Source organism: Ailuropoda melanoleuca, chromosome 2, assembly GCF_002007445.2.
Source record: "Ailuropoda melanoleuca isolate Jingjing chromosome 2, ASM200744v2, whole genome shotgun sequence".
NCBI lineage: Eukaryota > Metazoa > Chordata > Mammalia > Carnivora > Ursidae > Ailuropoda > Ailuropoda melanoleuca.
Window position 1 is genome coordinate 21181157 of NC_048219.1, and position 14319 is coordinate 21195475.

The 14319-nt window shown below is 39.7% G+C and overlaps 1 protein-coding gene across 2 annotated transcripts in view; it reads right to left on the reverse strand.

The window, feature by feature from the left end:
- The window catches only part of EIF2B3 (eukaryotic translation initiation factor 2B subunit gamma), a 124711-nt gene that overhangs the window by 52144 nt on the left and 58248 nt on the right, over positions 1-14319 (reverse strand). For both annotated transcript variants that reach the window (XM_034651399.1, XM_034651392.1), the window contains exon 5: positions 13310-13421. In XM_034651399.1, coding sequence (XP_034507290.1) covers positions 13310-13421 — 112 coding nt within the window. The remainder of the gene's footprint in view (positions 1-13309; positions 13422-14319) is intronic.

Genomic DNA, 14319 nt, shown 5'->3' on the forward strand with positions numbered 1-14319 from the left:
TTGGGCTCCATGCTGGGCAGGGAATCTACTTAAATTCTCTTTCCCTCTCCTTCTGCCCCACCTCATTCCCTCTTACACTCTCCCTCTAAAAAAGAAATAAATAAAAAAAAAGAAAAAAAGAAAAAAATCACACCTTAAGCTTATACAACGTTACATGCCAAGTTTATGCAATAAAAATAAAAATAAATTTTTAAAAGGGAAAATCAAGTGCTAGGACCAAGATTTTTAAAGCTGAAAGAGAGTTGCTCTCATCCTAACAAGAAAAAACTCAATAACCCACAAAATCATAACTTTTCTTGAACTCATCGTGAGGCAACTAAGTAGCCAGAACTCTAAGGTAAGATGAAAGCCTCCAAGGAGAGAGGAGACATCAACACCAGCTCACCTAGGGTACAGCATGGAAGGAAATAGCTGCCATGTAAGTGGGTAAGAAGGATTCAGTTAAAATTCTTCATAAATTTCTAAAGGTCGAATATGAGCTGACATGAGAGGATACCATCCCAGGAACCACAGACACATACAGTATTTGCACCTATTTTTCTCAAATACACAGAACTGTATACTACAAAGAGTAATCTTTACTGTATATAAATGACACCTCAATGAACTTAAAAAAAAATCAAGCTCTAGGTAATTAGCAACAATTCAAATATCCAGCATTTGGTGTGTTTAGATAAGTGATGGGATATATTCATATGACAGATAATTATACAGCTATTGAAAACCATGTTAAAAAACTAAGAGGATTGTGACAGTCCAGATAATGGCCCCTCAAAGATGTCCACTTTGGAACCTGTGAATGTATTACCTTATATGGCAAAAGGGACTTTGCAGGCACAGTTAAGGTTCTTGAGATGGACAGGTTATCCTAGATTATCCTGGTGGGCCCAATGTAATTAGCAGGGTATTTATTAGAGGAAGACAAATAGTGGACTAAGTACTTTTTTTTTTTTAAGATTTTATTTATTTGAGAGAGAGACTGTGCATGCATGAGTGTGGGGGAGGGGCAGAGGGAAAGGGAGAAGCAGACAACCCCATCCCACCCCCAGTAGGGAGCCCAATGCAGGGCTTGATTCCAGAACCATGAGATCATCACCTGAGCCAAAGGCAGACACTTAACCAACTGAGCCACCCAGGCGCCCCACTAAGTACTTTTTTATCTCATAGGTCATTTAATTCTCCATAATCATCTAGCCCTGAGTGCTCAAATGCCAGTCGTATCATTGGATCTGACTGCAACACCACAATCTAGTGGGCTGCCATTTGAACATTCCAGAGTTTATTTGGTTCTGCAAACATGTTTACAGTGTTGGACAGATGCTGCCTGCACTGGTTGGAGCCTTCTCCTTGAGCTATGGAAACGGCCTGCAGCCCCTGAAGAATGAGAATCAGCTCTAAGCCGAAGTTTCAGGTGTTTGATTCACTTTCATTATGCTTCCATTTACTCCTGGGGTGCTGGAAAATTCCTTTAGACTCTGATAGAACAAATGACTATCCCTTTATCAAATATTTATAGAGAGGAGAGCAGCACTATTGGGCCACAAACTGGTGAGTTGAACAGGAATGGTTTTTTTTTTTTTTTAAAGATTTATTTATTTGACAGAGAGGGAGAGACAGCCAGCGAGAGAGGGAACACAAGCAGGGGGAGCGGGAGAGGAAGAAGCAGGCTCCCAGCGGAGGAGCCCGATGTGGGACTCCAACCCGGAACGCCGGGATCACTCCCTGAGCCGAAGGCAGACGCTTAACGACTGCGCTACCCAGGCGTCCCTGGAGTGGGTTTTGAACGTTGGTACATTACCATCATCCAAGAAGCTTTTTAAAAATGCCCATCCTGTGCCAGACCAATTAAATAGGAATCTCTAGGGGTGGGGGTCAGCAGCCATCAACATTTAAAAAAATGTTCCCCAGCGTTGAGAACTATTGGTCTTGTGAGAAGATCAGACCAGAAATCAGTGTTTACATCAGTGAAGCTGAAAAGACTTTTTTGGTACATCTCAGTCAGGAGTTGTAAGAGGCATGCATGTTATTACATAACATTCATCACAGATTTTATGCATGCAGAGGCCAATGCATCAGGTTTGCTTCCTGAGAAAGAAAACAATTTAATAATCCAGCCTAATTCTACAATCGTGAAAATGATAATCCTGAGGGTGAGAAAATTTGCTTCACCAGGTGGTAGCGAACCACGAGGAAAACGATTACTATGTGTTAAAGGCTGGATTCTCAAGAAGTGGGCTGAGACAGTATTTGGGGGACAAGATGTTTATTAGGGATCGATACCTGCAAAAGGAAGAGGAGGAAGATGGGGCAGAGGCTCTCTTATCTTCCCTTGTGTCTCCAACACACTAACTGAGAACTGCGATGCAGGTTCAACAAAGCCTCAGCCAACCCAGCAGGGAATTCTGGAGCAAGTGTTGCCTATCAGGGTGACCGGGCCTTTGCACCCATCTCTATTTAGTCTCGGGATGCAGGCTGCCCCCCCAGCAAGGGTATGACCTCCGGCAATGTGGCTCTTACAGATGAGGGAGATCCAGAAGGTGACAACTAGAAGCTGTCTGCTAAGTGCACTCTTTACAGATGAGCAGCAAATCCTTCCTTGAAGGGGTACCTAGGCATTCTACCTCTATGTCTATCATATGGCACTGTAACAATGAACACTGTGGGTCAAGAGGTGGTTCCTCTTCTCAAGAATTCATTCTAACCCAGGCCTCTCTCCCTAGAAACACAAGAAAGAAAAATTATGAGACTATTTGTTGCCAATGTTTAAACAACAAAAACCCTTCAAGTTTAGTAGGACCATAGGATGACCGCCCATTTCCTTAATGTTTTGGACTGAGCTGACAGTTGTCCAAGATCTCAGCAAAGGCATCCACAAAGACAGGATGCATCCCACATATATAGCCACATGACTTTCCTGACTTCCAAGATATCTTGGGAGCAAACTGAGGCGGAAAGGAAAGGAACTGTGCTATATAAGCACATTATTTTTCTCCCTCCACGATGTCTTTCAACTTCATTGCTTCTGAAAAACTCTTGATCCAAAGCCTAGAGATTTAGAATTTTATTGGTCATCTACAGTTATATAACAAATTACCTCAAACTCAGAGGCTTAAAATAACAAACTATTATCTCAGTTTTTGGAATTGGGGAGTGGTTTCATGGTTCTGACTCAGGTTCTCTCAAGAGGCTGCCGTGGAGCTGCTGGCCAAGGGCCGCAGTCATCTCAAGGCCGACTGGAGGGGAATCTGCTTTCAACATGGCTGTTGACAAGTCTCAGAGTATCTGCTTCCAAGCTCACTAATGTGGTTGCTGGCAGTTCCTTACCACATGGGTTTCTCCATAACCTGCCTGAATGTTCTCACGACAAGGCAGCTAGCTGTCAGAAAGTTGTTTTTGTTTTTGTTTTTTTCCCTCAAGAAGGGCTCATAGGTGCCATATCTATGAGTCCCTTCATGTTTGAGAATGTCTTCCTGTTGCCTTTATATTTATTTATCTTTTAAAAAAGATTTTACTTATTTATTTGAGAGACAGAGTACGCACGTATGCATCAGCGGGGAGGAGCACCGGGAGAGGGAGAAGGAAAGAATCTCGAGCAGAGGGTGCTGGGTGTGGAGCCTGAAGCAGGGCTGGCTCTCATGACCCTAAAGTTTGATACCTTTACTAGGATACATCTGGCCAAATTTTCTTAGAACACACAATACTCTTAAAATTTGCAGATTCTTTAAATAAAAAATGTTTTATTTATTTATTTGAGAGAGAGAGAGTGAGAGAGTGCACGTGCACAGTGGGGGAGGGGCAGAGGGAGAAGCGGGCTCTCTGCTGAGCAGGGAGCCAGAGGCAGGGCTCCATCCCAGGACCCTGGGATCATGACCTAAGCTGAAGGCAGAGGTTTAACTGACTGAGCCACCCAGGTGCCTCATAAAATTTGCAGAGTCTTAAGATCTGCAGATTTTTACTTAATTTAGAATTTTTATTGTATTTTATCTTTTTAATTAAAGAAATTGAAATTACATACACACCTACTTTATGTAAGTAAGTAAGTAGTTTCTTGAAGCTTACAATGAAAAATTTCAGTCCTCCATTCCCTCCCCTCCCCTCCCCATTTTCTGTTCCCCAGAAGCACCTGCTTTCAAGTCTTTTAGTGGATCCATTTAGTATTTATATCTGTATTTCTAAAAACATTCTAATATTGATATTTCTTAGTTTTTCCATTTCAGACATTATCTGTTGATTTCCCACTATGGAAGATGAGGATTTAGCTTTCTTTCGTCACCAGCCCTGCCCCTACCACAAACACCCATACTGCCTGTACCTTCTGCCTTCCTAATTTTACTATTTTGGTTAGTTCAATAATCGAAGTTTGTTATTATGACTTCAGCTTTAGGTATTGGGTATTAACTATTAAAGAGGAAGTTTATCTCTCTTATCTTCCCTTGTGTCTCCAACACACTAACCCTCCCTCTCATCATTCCAAAGAAATTATCGTAATTTTGGTTAGATCAAGTCAGTGATTACATTATGATGTATATATAAACATTAGCTACAGCTGAGACATTCAGTAACCAATGGTTAATTTTTTCCTGCATATTTTTGTTTGCTTTGGTATTATCGTTTTCTCTCATTTCTTGGTTTTCCAGATACTTATTAATAATTCAACCCCAAACTAACCACCACGTGCTCAAAACTCCTCTCAAAATGTTGAGACACATCAAGTATTCTGTGATTTTCATCAGAAGAGATATGATCATACTGAAGAAATTATTCCCAAAGCTTTCTGACCTATTCCAATCTGGTCTGATTGCCATCTACACTGGGCGCACAGGTGTTATCCTGGAATCTCCTTTATCATTATCGTAGGGATTCTTTTTCTTATGATCCCACGTCTTTCGCTTTCTTAGGTAATGCCAGGGTTTTCGTGTTATAAATCCTCTAGCAGCTTTTTGAAAACAGATGCTTGGAAAGCAAATGTCGATCAAATGCCTATTCTACTCTCACACTTGATTGATAGTTTGACTACATGCAGATTTAAGAATTTTGAAAGCTGTCCACCATTGTTTTATAATTTCTAGTGCTGCTGTTAAAAGTTCAAAACTCTTTTAATTCCTGTATGTATGAAATCTTCCCTCCCATCTGGAAGCTTGTTGGATCTTCTCTTCGACATTAATGTTATAACAATAAAATGATCTAACATTTCACAATGACAACCTTGGTATGTTTCTTTTCATGTATTCTGCTGGGCATCGTTTCCTTTCAGTCTAGAAACCCAGCTCCTTTCATTTTGAGAAATGTTTTTTATATTTCTTCATTGATGCTATCTTCTCCCTTCAATTTCTCTGTTCTCTTTTTCTGAAACTCCTAATATTCAAATATTGGACCTCCTAGGCTGCTCCTTTAATTTTCTTATTATTTCTTTATTTTCCATCAATCTGTTGTTTTATTCTGCTGAGACATTTTTCAAAATTTTTTCAAAATTTTCAACCTTTCTATTGAGTTTTTCATTTTTACCATTAGCACTTTCTTGTTTTCTAAATGTTCCCCTTAAAATTTTTTTTTAGTATACTTGACCACAATGTAGTGACTCAACATCTCTATACTTTATGCTATCCTCACTACAAGTATAGCTACCTTGTGTCACCAAAGAACGTTATTACAGTATCACTGACTATATATTTCCTAAGCTGTGCCCTTTATTCCCATGATTTATTCATTCCATAACTGGAAGCCTGTACCTCCCACTCCCCTTTACCCATTTCGCTCATCCCCTCACTCTCCTTCCCTCTGGCAACCATCAGTTTGTTCTCTGAATTTATAGGTCTGATTCTGCTTTTTTGTTTTTTATTCATTTGTTTCATTTTTTAGATTCCACATGTAAGCAAAATATACGGCATTTGTCTTTCTCAGTCTGACTTATTTCACTTAGCATAATACCCTCTAGGTCCATTTATGTTGTTGCAAATGGCAAGATCTCACCCTTTTTAATGGGTGCATAGTATTCCCCTCTCTCTCTCTCTCTCTCTCTCTGTGTGTGTGTGTGTGTGTGTGTACACCTATGTACCACAACTTCTTCATCCATTCATCTACTGACGGACACCTAGGTTTCTTCTGTATCTTGGCTATTGTAAATAATGCTGCAATAAACATAGGGATGCATATACCTTTTCAAATTAGTGTTCTCATTTTCTTTGGATAAGTACCCAATAGTGGAATTATTGAATCACATGGTATTTCTATTTTTAATTTTTGAGGAACCTCCATCTTGTTTTTCACGGTGGCTGTACCAATTTATATCCCTATCAACAGTGCATGTGGGTTCCTTTTTCTCCACACCCTCACCAACACTTGTTTCTTGTCTTTTTGATTTTAGCCATACTGCCAGGTGTAAGGTGATAGATGGCTCATGGTGGGGTTTTGTTTTTAAAAGATTTTATTTATTTATTTGACAGAGAGAGAGACAGCCAGCGAGAGAGGGAACACAAGCAGGGGGGAGTGGGAGAGGAAGAAGCAGGCTCCCAGGGGAGCAGGCAATCTGATATGGGGCTTGATCCCAGGACCCTGGGATCACGCCCTGAGCCAAAGGCAGACACTTAACGACTTAACACTTAACGACTGAGCCACCCAGGCGCCCTGGTTTTTTAAAAGATATTATTTATTTATTTGGGAGAGGGACAGATAGAGCATGAGTAGGAGGAGGGGCAGATGGAGAGGGAGAGAGACAAGCCGACTCCCCACTGAGTGGAGAGCCTGACACGGGGCTCGATCCCAGGACCCTGAGATTAACCTGAGCTGAAGTCAATTGCTTAACCAACTGAGCCAACTGGGCGCCTGCTCATTGTGGTTTTGATTTGCATTTCCCTGATGATGAGTGATGTTGAGTGTCTCTTTATGTGTCTGCTGGCCCTCTGTATGTTTTCTTTGGAAAAATGTCTATTCAGGTCCTCCACCCATTTTTAAGTCAGATTTTTTTTTTTTGGTGTTGTCTTTTTTTCTTTGTTGTTTTTTTATGATTTATTTATTTGAGAGAGAAAGAGCACGTGAGCACATACACGTATTGGGGGAAGGGCAGAGGGAGAGAATCACAAGCAGACTTCCTCCTGAGCACAGAGACTGATGTGGGGCTTGATCCCATGAACCATGAGATCATGACCTGAGCTGAAACAAAGAGTTGCATGCTTAACAAACTGAGCCACCCAGGTACCCCATGTAAATTCTTTATATTTTGGATATTAACCTCTTATTGGATATATTGTTTGCAAGTACCTTCTCCCATTTAGTGGGCTGCCTTTATGTTTTGTTGATGGTTTCCTTCACTGGGCAAAAGCTTTTTATTTTAATGTAGTTCCAATGGTTTATTTTTGTTTTTGTTTTCCTTGCCTTAGGAGACATATATAGAAAAATGGTGTTATGGTCAATGTCAGGGAATTACCTGTGTTTTCTTCTAGGAATTTTATGTTTTCAGGTCTCACGTTTAGTCTTTAGTGCATTTTGAACTTATTTTTGTGTATGATGTTAGAAAGCGGTCCAGTTTCATTATTTTGTATGTAGCTGTCCAGTTTCCTCAGCACCATTTACTGAAGAGACTTTCTTTTCTGTATTGTATATTCTTGGCTCCTTGTCATAAGTTAACTGATCTTATAAACTATGGGTTTACTTCTGGGTTCTCTATTCTGTTCCACTGATCTACATGTCTATTTTTGTGCCACTAAATGCTCCCTTTTTATTTTATTTTTTTAAAATATTTTATTTATTTATTTGACAGAGATAGAGACAGCCAGCGAGAGAGGGAACACAAGCAGGGGGAGTGGGAGAGGAAGAAGCAGGCCTCCAGCAGAGGAGCCCGATGTGGGGCTCGATCCCACAACGCCGGGATTACGCCCTGAGCCGAAGGCAGACGCTCAACTGCTGTGCCACCCAGGCACCCCTAAATGCTCCCTTTTTAATACAGTATTCTGTTTTTGGGTTCATGAATGCAGTATTCTCTCATCTCTCAACGAGGGCAAGGATTTTGGTGTTTTATTTGCTGCTGTATTCCTAGCTCCTAGGATAGTGGTATTCAGATGCTCAAATATTAACAAATCTTTCTGAGTAATGTTACCTTTTTAGAAGTTTTCTTCTCTCTGAACAATTTCTGTTGGCTTTTCTGCTAACTTGTTGGGTTTTTTTCTCTTTGTTCTGGTATCTAGATCTTGTAATCCCTGTTTCTTTTTTATCTAGATTTAAGAGTGGCACAATAAATATCTCATTGTGAGCACCCAACATGTGGTGAGCATTGTCAACTTCGAAATTCAATGTAGGATGACCCAAGAAGTGGGTTTTCCGGTGGGAATTCCCCAATGTCTGTATCTTTGGGTCTCCTCTTGGACTGTCTTTTACCACAGAGAAGAATCCTCTAATGTCCTTGCTTGACACGTGCAAGCCTGGCTGCTAGAATATAGAAGCTAAGCGGGAGACAGAAGCTGAAGACCTCAGAACATACATTCACTTAACCCTCAGTTTTTGTATGGTACCTCCATCCTCATTTATGCCTAGTGACTCAATCCAGAGATCTTCTATTTTACCCTCTTCTGAGAATAAATCTCCAGTCTCTTGCTAGCGTTATGAGGTTTGGGGGGAGGAAATCTGAGGATCTATCTGGGGTTTGGACAAATTTTCAAGTAATCCAGTTTTTAGCTTCACTTGTGGATATAGGTAGGTGGTGCTGCTGAATTTTGAACCTTCAGACTTCTGTAGAGTAAATCAGTTTGCAGTTCAGCTTATCCCACTGTTGGCTTAGCATTCAGCTTTCTGAGGTATGTTCAACTGTCGTGCTTTCCTGCTTCCAAACTTTTGTTGCTGCTCTTTCCTTTTTATCTTCTTTAGTCTTCTGGATTTACCCCTCTCTAAAATCCCCGTATTGCTATTTTAGTGGGGTTTCAGAAATCATCATATATACTCAGCCCTTCTATCTTTATATTAAAATCCTTAAATAAAATTAGTTTACCAAGAAATCCTTGTATCTTTGAATACACCGTTTGGTCACATATTTAGTTATCTTTTTCACAGACATTAATTTGAGTCATCTTTGTCTTTTTTTTTCCTATTAGATTCTCTATAATATTTAATCATTTCTTTTTTCATCAAAATCCCTAATTACCTGAAACCTTTCCTTTATGTCAATAATTTGATTTTCAGTGGTATCTGTACTGTTCTTTGCTATTTTAATTGGTCCTCAATCTATTTTCTTAGTTCTATAATATCTTCTTTTATTTCATTTTGTTGTTTTATCACCTCATCACTGAACTTTTATTTATTAAATTCACATCCTGATGAGTTATTTTAAAATTGTATAGTATAGGAAATTCTAATCATTGAATTATGCTTTGTTCAGGATACGTTCTTTGTCTTTTGTAGAACATTTTTCTTGCTTTCATTTTGTTTGCTATATGTTTGCGTAGTTGACATACTGACTCTTTTGGTCTTGTTCATGTTTGTTTTATTTGTTTTGATACGATATGGATGAGTTCTTACCTCTCATCCTCCTGTATCTGAGACCAACTATTATGTCAGTGGTGGTTATTTTTTTCCTTTTTATTTATATTGAAGTATAGCCGATACACAATGTTACATTAATTTCATGTGTACATTACTGTGATTTGACACCTTATGTTATGCTCACCACAAGTGTAGCTACCATCTGTCACCATGCCGCACTATTATAATACCACTGACTATATTCCCTGTGTTGAACCTTTAATTCCCGTGACTTATTCATCCCATAACTGGAGGCCTGTACCTTCTACTTTCCTTTACCTCTTTTTGCCCACCCCACTTCCCTCCCCTCTTGCTACCACCAGTTTGTTCTCTTTATTTATGGGTCTGTTTCTGCTTTTTATTTTTTCTTTTCTTTTTTCAAAAAAGATTTTATTTTATTTGAGAGAGAGGATGAGAGAGAGCACGAGCAAAGAGGAGAGGCAGAGGGAGAGGGAGAAGCAGACTCCTCACTGAGCAGGGAGTTCGATGCAGGGATCCATCCCAGGCCCCTGGGATCATGACCTGAGCTGAAGGCAGATGCCCAACTAACTAAGCCACCCAGGTGCCCCACTACATCTTTTTTATCCATTCATCTATTGATGGACACAGGGTGCTTCCATATCACTGTAAATAATGCTGCAATAAACATATAAATGCACATACCTTTTCAAATTACTGTTTTTCTTTTCTTTGGGCAAATACCCAGTAGTGCTGGTTATTTTGTATTCTGTGTTTTCTATGGCTTCAGGGAATGATGTGAGTCAGAGGGATAGAAGGAACATAGGGAACACAGCTAAGGTACTGTAGAATCTGTTAAAATATTTTTCTTTCCTGAGATTCTGTTAAATATTCTTGTTTCATTCCACATAATTAAGGGGCATATTCTGTCCCTACAGAGGAATAGTTCCCAGCTTTATACTACTTCATTTTTAGGCTTGATCTTTCGTTCTGTTAAAGAGTCAGCCTCATTGTCCGTTTTCTCTGCTTCATCATTTACTTGCAAGTAGCTGTTCCCACTATTTCTCAGTCAGAAGAAGATAGAAATACAGATATGTGCTCAGTTTGCTTCTTTCCAGCTTTGGAGCTATTAGTGAGAACTTGCAGGATTTCATTAATACCTCAGTATGGCTTCTGGGGAGTGGTGATAGGGTGCAGTTGGGAGCCTTCCTCCCTCCCTTCCTCCTCCCCTCCCCTCCCTTCCTTCTTTGAAGGTTTTATTTATTTGAAAGAGAGAGCACAGCAGGGGGAAGTTCAGAGGGAGCCCGATCTAGGACCCTGGGATCACGACCTGAGCTGAAGGCAGATGCCTAACCGACTGAACCACCCAGTTGCCCCTTATTCTTTTCTGTTTTTCGTCAGAATCTTCTTTCTTTCCATGACCACCAGTTTTTAAGCTTTATTAAATAATCCTAGTTTGCTATTGTTGAAATTTCTGCCAGTTTTATTTATTAAAAAGATTTTATTTCTTTATTTGTCAGAGAGAGAGAAAGAGAGCACAAGCAGGGGGAGCTGCTGGCAGAGGGAGAAGCAGGCTCCCTCCCGAGCAAGGAGCTCAATGAGGAACTCGATCCCAGGACCCCGGGATCATGACCTGAGCCGAAGGCAGACACTTAACTGACTGAGCCACCCAGGCATCCCTTTCTGCCAGTTTTATATTAATTTATTTTTTCACATTTAGTTAGGAACTAGTAGTAGGAAGTTTGTGATGCAATCTGAAACAACCAAATTAATCTGGAAGTGATATTATGCATGTATTTTTCAAGCGCTGTTTATTTGTTTAGAAATAAGAATACGGGCGTCTGGGTGGCTCAGTCGTTAAGCGTCTGCCTTCAGCTCAGGGCCTGATCCCAGAGTCCTGGGATCGAGCCCCGCATTAGGCTACCTCCTCCTCTGGGAGCCTGCTTCTTCCTCTCCCACTCCCCCTGCTTGTGTTCCCTCTTGCTGGCTGTCTCTCTCTCTCTGTCAAATAAATAAATAAAATCTTAAAAAAAAAAGAAATAATAATAATGTCTAATATTTTCTGACCACTTATTATGAAACAGGTGTTAGGCTGTTTTACATTCATTTATTCCCCATGGCAGCCCTATTATTATCAAACCCATTTTTATTGATGAGACAACAAAGGCTCTAATACAGAACTCTAATCCATTGGGGTAATTGGGCTAGCTGAAGCTAGAATTTAATTTCATTTTCATTAAAATATATACTTTGAAATATGTCTCCTACCTCTGTTGTGCTAGACAGCAAAACAATAAGTAAGACACTCTTCTTTCCCAACTTACTCCTTTCACATTCATTTCATCCAGGCTCCAAGCATGGTTTTTTTGTTTTGTTTTGTGTGTTTTTTTTTTTTTTAAGATTTTATTTATTTATTTGACAGAGAGAGACAGCGAGAGAGGGAACACAAGCAGGGGGAGGGGGAGAGGAAGAAGCAGGGCTCCTAGCGGAGGAGCCTGATGGGGCTCGATCCCAGAACGCCGGGATCACGCCCTGAGCCGAAGGCAGACGCTTAACGACTGCACCACCCAGGCGCCCCTGTTTTGTTTTTTAAGCAGCAAAAATGGGTTTAATCAAGAATAACAGAGAATTGCAATCTGGGACAAGTAAGCCATGGCAAAACCACAGACAAGTCCAACCCAGGCTCCAAACAGTTTTTAAATTTTCCTATGTACTGGTATCAGACAGTAAAGCTCTGAGTATGGTAGCCTCTGATGAAAAAGTCCATGCTGGGCGAGCGCTCAGTAAATGCTGATTAAAGAAGATGTGACTGTGTTGCCTATTTGTAGCCACTAGGATGGCTACTAACAAAAAATAGAAAATAACAAGTGTTGATGAGGACGTAGAGAAATTGGAAACTTGGTGCACTGTCGGTACAATTGTAAAACGGCACAGTCACTGCTGAAAGCAGTATAGAGGTTTTGCTAAAAATTAAAAATAGAACTGTCATATAATCCAGCAATCCCACTTCTGGGTATATATCCAGAAGAATTCAAAGCAGGATCTCGAAGGGATATGTGCACACCCACATTCGCTGCAGCATTATTCACAATAGTCAAGAGGTGGAAGCAACCCAAATGTCTGCTGACAGATGAATAAATTTTAAAAAATGTGACATGTGCACACAATGGGATATTATGTAGCCTTAAAAAGGAAGGAAATTCTGACACATGCTACAACATGGATGAAACCTGAGGATATTATACTAAGTGAAATAAGCCAGTCAACAAAAGACAAATACTGCATAATTCCACTTATCTGAGGTATCTAAAGTAGCCAAATTCATAGAAACAGAAAGTCAAATGGTGATCCCCTGGAGCTGGAGACAGGAAAAAGAGAAGAGCTGTTGTTTAACAGACGCAGAACTTCAGATCTGCAAGATGAAAAAGTTCTGGAGATCTGTTTCACAATAACGTGGATATGTTTAACACTAGTAAACTGCACACTTAAAAGTGGTTAAGATGGTAAATTTTAAGTTGTGTGCTTACCACCATTGAAAGAAAGAAAAGGAAGTTCTATAACACTGTTAGAAAGACAGTCCTGTTCCCTCTTCTCCCCACAGAGATTCTGCCCTACTGCAATGCAGGATTTGACTCTACCTTGGCATGTAGAAAAGACACAGGGAAAAGCTAAGCTTGTGCGGTAAAGAAAAGCCTTCATCCCGTCTCATGGGAAAACAGTCACATACTTTTGTCAATTTCACACAGTATAATCTAGTTTTCATTCCCCCTTTCCCATCTACTGGGTGGTTTTATTTTGTTTTAAGACAAGGAGAATTGCCAGAAAGAAAAACCCTAGGGCTTACTTCTGCAGGATAGATCCCTTAATGACCAGCTCTTCATCCAAGTCCGCTTCATTAGCCATGAAGAGAAGCCTCTTTCCTGTGCTGTCCACTCCAATGAAGTCACGCTGCTCCACTGAATCATACAAAAGAAGGAAAATCAAACACAGCCATTTGCCCCTGCCTGTATGACTAAGTCAGGGGGACAGAGCACCTGCTCACACTTCTCTTGGAACTAGATACAGGACTGTCATATAGCAAATACCACAATGTTTAAAACATGGGTAGTTAAAATGTTTTCGTGTTGTTGTAAAGGATATTATCAGGTTAACTGGTGAAGTCTGAATAATATCTACAGATTAAAGTATTGTAGCAGTGTAATTTCCTGTTTTAACAGACTGTCCTTTTTCGGGTGGCAGTGAGGGGTGAGGGGCAGGATACACACTGATGTATTTAAAGGCAAAGAGAATCATATCTGCAACTTATTCTCAAATAGCTGAGAAAAATAATAATAGTATATGTAATATATTGTGTATACATATTATATATTGAAAGTATATCATAAGGAGAGAGAATGATAGAACAAATGTTAAAATTCAGGGAATCTGGGTAAAGGATATATAAGTTTTCTACTAGTCCTGTAATCATTCTATAAATGTGAAATGATCTCAAAAACTAAGAGTTAAGGAAGTGGTATATATGTTATTTAGTTTGACTGTGGTAATCATTTCACAATCATATCTACATATATCAAATCATTATACACTTTAAATATATATAATTTTTATTTGTCAAAAATAAATAAATAAAAATTAAAACTAAAAAGCCAAATAAGTGGATGATCCATAAACTCATTACATGGCACAGAAGGAAAGTATAAAAAGGAATCCTTTCTCTGAAAATAATACCATAGGTCTACTCACTATGGAAATGGGAATAACATTATTTAAGGACATGTACATTAGTCAGCATTAACTATATGTCTATTATGCATTAGATTTTATGCTGTGTATAAGCACTGAAAGAAAACAAGG